Source organism: Tamandua tetradactyla, chromosome X (assembly GCF_023851605.1).
Source record: "Tamandua tetradactyla isolate mTamTet1 chromosome X, mTamTet1.pri, whole genome shotgun sequence".
NCBI lineage: Eukaryota > Metazoa > Chordata > Mammalia > Pilosa > Myrmecophagidae > Tamandua > Tamandua tetradactyla.
Window position 1 is genome coordinate 70,333,732 of NC_135353.1, and position 4,260 is coordinate 70,337,991.

At 43.1% G+C, this 4,260-nt stretch overlaps 1 protein-coding gene across 2 annotated transcripts; it reads right to left on the reverse strand.

Annotated features, from left to right (window-relative positions):
* Positions 1-2,388: 2,388 nt before the first annotated feature.
* On the reverse strand, positions 2,389-4,013 carry TCEAL8 (transcription elongation factor A like 8). Of its 2 annotated transcripts, XM_077146259.1 has the most exons (3): positions 3,906-4,013; positions 3,420-3,492; positions 2,389-2,821 (listed from the first exon to the last, which is right to left on the reverse strand). In XM_077146259.1, exon 3 carries the CDS (start codon positions 2,776-2,778, stop codon positions 2,425-2,427), a length of 354 nt encoding a protein of 117 aa, XP_077002374.1. In that variant the 5' UTR covers positions 2,779-2,821; positions 3,420-3,492; positions 3,906-4,013; the 3' UTR covers positions 2,389-2,424. The 2 variants fall into 2 exon arrangements, with proteins under 2 accessions (XP_077002374.1, XP_077002375.1); XM_077146260.1 differs by lacking the exon at positions 3,420-3,492 and having other exon boundaries at positions 3,906-4,007.
* Between the last annotated feature and the right edge of the window lie 247 nt (positions 4,014-4,260).

The window sequence follows — 4,260 nt, forward strand, 5'->3', positions numbered from 1 at the left end:
TAGGAGGGTTTGGTGCCTACTGCTTAAGCCCCATCCCTCTAGTGCCAGGGGGATGAATTTATCCTGTTTTGTAAAGCTGGCACAGTGAACATCATGGAATCTTATTTCACTCCACTTAGAATTCCAGCCTAAAGAGCATCCATTACTCTGTCATAAGCTGGAAGGATGATCTGGAGACATGATGAGCTCCCAAAATAGTATCACAGAGAAAACAAAAAGCCAAGGGCACAGGGCTGTCTCACCATATAGTGAGTTGATTATGAAAGGAGAACTTTGAATTTATTTCTGATTATTTTTACTCATATTGGAAGGAGAGAATGTAGCCCTACATGGTGTTTGGTTAAAAAAAAATGCATCTGGTATTACATTTCCTCCCTAGGCCCTTGTTTTTGTTAAAAAGAATCTTTTAAATGTTATAAATTTGCCTTTTCCTATAGAAGGTAATACTTTAAAAAACAAATGATTGTATAGGCCTTCTACTACCTGAATTTCCATAAGCATTCACCAATATTTCTAATTTTTTATGGTTCATATTTTAATGCTTCAGTATGTACATTATTATAAAAAGCACCTGGAAGAGCTTTTTAACTATATTTTTCCAGCCCACCTATACAGAGTGTATTAATGGGTTTTAGGTGGGGCCCTGAAATAAGTATTTAAAAAATACCCCTCAGGTGATTTTGATGTAGATTATGTAAGATTTGATAAAACATTTGGGATACAATGCATTCCACTGCCTGTCATAACTCTAGAGGAATGAAAAAAATTATGGAGGATTTTTCAGTTAGTAATAGAATCTGGACAAAACCTTCAGGCTCATTAGTAATAATAAATTAAAAAGCAAATATTAAAGCACTATGTAATCAGTTAAAACGCTTACAACTATGTGGGGATATCTCCTCCTTCTATCAGGAGGAGAAAAGATACTCCTTAACTTTTACATGGTAGCCACTCTGTATCAAGTACATTTACAATGTACTTAATGCCTTAGCAAGACATTTTCCTATACATTTCAGGTTGGGATGGGGTGGGGGAGCAGGGAAGATGGAGAAGGCGACTGTTTTCTTATATATGTTCCCTATTTTATCTTGTGCACTTCACACAAGCATCCCAAGTCTTCTGAAAAGTAAGTCAGGGCTGCCAGGAGCCTTCAAGGAGAGATCACTTTATAAGAGAAGCAAGTCAAAACCTTATTCCTTTGACCTAGGGCAGCAACTCTGTCTACAGCATGATGGCTTTCACTCAAACCTGTAATTCAATTACATCTGAGTCCTACGGAGAGGGTCTTGTGTTTGAAAATGGAAAGGGCTGTTTTGTTAAGAACTGCTAAAACATTGTAGCCAAGCAACTCTGGAGCAGTACCCACCTTTGTTAAGTGTCACTAAAAAGCAGAGAGAGGCTTTCGAAGACTGTATGGGGAGTTAGGCCAACTGGAGACTCCAAGGAACTCAGTGAGGTTTTGGCATGTAAGGACCCTGGTGCATCAGCAGTGGTGGAGGTAAGCAGACAAATGGAATCAGAAGAAATAACAATGCCTAGCAGGTATGGCAGGGCTCAACTGCAGAGGAATGGCATAGAAGACCCCACCTCCCAGCTCACTGGAGTTGTTCACGGGCAGAGGCTAAGACATGCCAGGTCCTTACTCAAATAATTAGTGGTTCTATAGTGGGTTGATATCCTTTATGCAGAGGTAGAAACAAGAGTCTACAAAGCACAGCTCACAGTTACTACCTCATTTCTTCCCCACAGAATCCCTGTGAAGGAAATATATCCCCCATGAAAAGACTGAGTCTAAAAATGACTGTATCTGCAATAATTGTGAGTTTTATTTCTGTGGCTAATAGATCTAGAGGTAAATTGCGGTTTACATTTCTTTGTTTATAGTTCTTTCATCAAGAATTTAAGTGCCCTCACAAGCCTTATAAGCTGGTTGCAAATTATTTGATTGAGTCTTACTTATAAAAAAAACCTTTTATTTCTTTATGTGTGTGTGTGTGTGTGGCACAAGTAATATCTTCATTAAAAATTTATATAAGCAAAAAAAAAAAAACCCAAAAACTCACACCATATAGAAATATTCAGTCAAGTTATTGATATATGTATATACATACACACATACAAACACAATTTGGAATTTTAGCCTACATATGTAAGCTGATACTTACTATGCTGTTTTCTAACTTATGTTTTATTTTACAATATGAATAAACATTTTCCCATGCATATGTGTGAAACTACCCAATAGAAAAACAGACTTGGAGAATGAGTCAAAATACAAAAATCCAACAAGTGCTGGTTAGAAGGAAACTACCTAAAACAAAATACTGCCAGAAGATTAAAAGTAAAACGAATGTCAAAGATACATCAGAAAATGCTGACAAAGAGAAAGCAGGTTTCAGATTTTAATATGAGACAAAAAATAATTCAAGGCCTAAAGCACACAGGATAAGGACGGCTGCGTGAATGCCTTTGCTTCCAATGCATCATCACAAATTTATTTCTTACTCTTCTTATCTCTTCCCTAAGCCTTTCCAACTCATCTACTCCTCTTATCATATCTTCAGGGTCCAAATGCCTAACGGGAGTATCCTCTTTAAATCCCTGGTCAGGTTGAGCTAGCCCTCCTCTAAGGTTTCCCTCGGGTTCTTGGTTTACACCTTCTCGGTAAGGTTGAGGATTTCCTTCTGCCTCCTGGGATGCATCTTCCAAAGGGCGGTCTTCCTCAGCCTTTGACGTGTTCTGTGGCTTTCCTTCATTTTCTTCGCAAAATTTTTGCATGTTGAGTATTTTTCTATTTTTTTCGTTTTTGAATAAATTAATCCTGGAAAACAAGGAAAGAAAACGACTGGGTGCCTGCCGAACAGAGCAGAGCCAGGATACAGGCTCACATATCCACTGTCCTTTCCTAATTCAGTTCCTAACTGTCGAAGTTTTCCAACCAGAGGTTAGAGTCTCAGGCTCATACCTCCCCTGACTCCACCTCCCTTCCCTTACCCCACCCTTTTTTTTCCTTCCCCCTTTGCTCCAGCTCCATCTTCTCTCCTCCCGCTCCAGCCTACATTTTCCCAGCAGGCCCTGCTACAGGCCTCTCCTGGCACTGAAATGGGAGCAGTACGGAAGCAATTAACCCCTCCCTCGCCTCAGGTCTCCACCATTCCTACCCCTTCGGGGTGTCTCAGGCCACCGCAAACTCCAGCCTCTTACCTGAGTAGGCTGATCTAGTCTCCGGCATCCCCTCCCCCTTCCCCGCCTCTTCAGCCTCACATCCCCGCCCCCCATTTCCGCTGCAGCCTCTGCATAGGCCTCTGGTGCTTAATCCGGAAGAGGAGAGGCTGGGGCGACCCCAGGCTATGCTTCGGGGATATCCACACTCCCACCCCATCCCAGGGGAACTGTGGCAATTGCACCCTTACACTGACCTGCAGGGATCCAGGGGATTTTCCTCCCTCTTCCCTCACCTCGATTTGTGCCGCGCCCAAAAGACCAAGAGTCCTGTAGACGGACAGGAGTGCTTGGTGAACAGGCTATTACCTGGATCACGGGTCTCTTTCACGATTCTAGGGCTTTGTCTGTCTAAAGTTACTCACGTCCTCATCCCCAAACTCACTCCTCTTACGGCAACCCCGCCCCCCCCCGCCCCCGCCCCAGTGCCCACCGTTTCCCTGCAAGCAGGGAGTGGGAGAGGCAAGTTACTTCCAATTTGTTTTAGTGTCTCTCTCGCAGGACCCTCAAATGGCTACCCTACCCCCTCCCCATCCTCACCCCCAAACAACCCCAAATTTCCCACACAAAATGGGACTTTGGCGAACAGTAGGGTACGGAAAGCAATGCTAGCCTCACTTAGTTTCTGTTCTCTGCCACTTAGACCCCATGTTCCGCCAGGAAGCGCCCACTTCCATGCTGACCTGAGGAGATCCGGAGCACTTGCTCTTTCTCCAGCAATAGGAAGCTGCTACAGACAAACAGGCCCTGGACTGTAAGGACTTCTGCACACGTCGACTCCTGGTCACGTGAAATCGCGTCATAAAGGCGCTTGAGTCCTCAGTTACCCCTCCCCTTAACACAGCAGCCCGCCCCCTGTGTTACCTCCAAATGCTGTCAGTCTTTTTCGTATTTGCCAATCAGAGATAATAAAATTAGTATCTTTTCCCTGGAATTTTTATTCTCCCTTCTCAGATTCTCAAGGACCATCAGCCTTTTGAAGAAATCGACCATTTATCCGCCTTCTTTGCAGAATCATTATTTTTTTCTTTCGTGCTC

Bases quoted from the DNA above. Each gene is read 5' to 3' on its own strand.
- TCEAL8 (XM_077146259.1), bottom strand. From the start codon at position 2,778: ATGCAAAAATTTTGCGAAGAAAATGAAGGAAAGCCACAGAACACGTCA.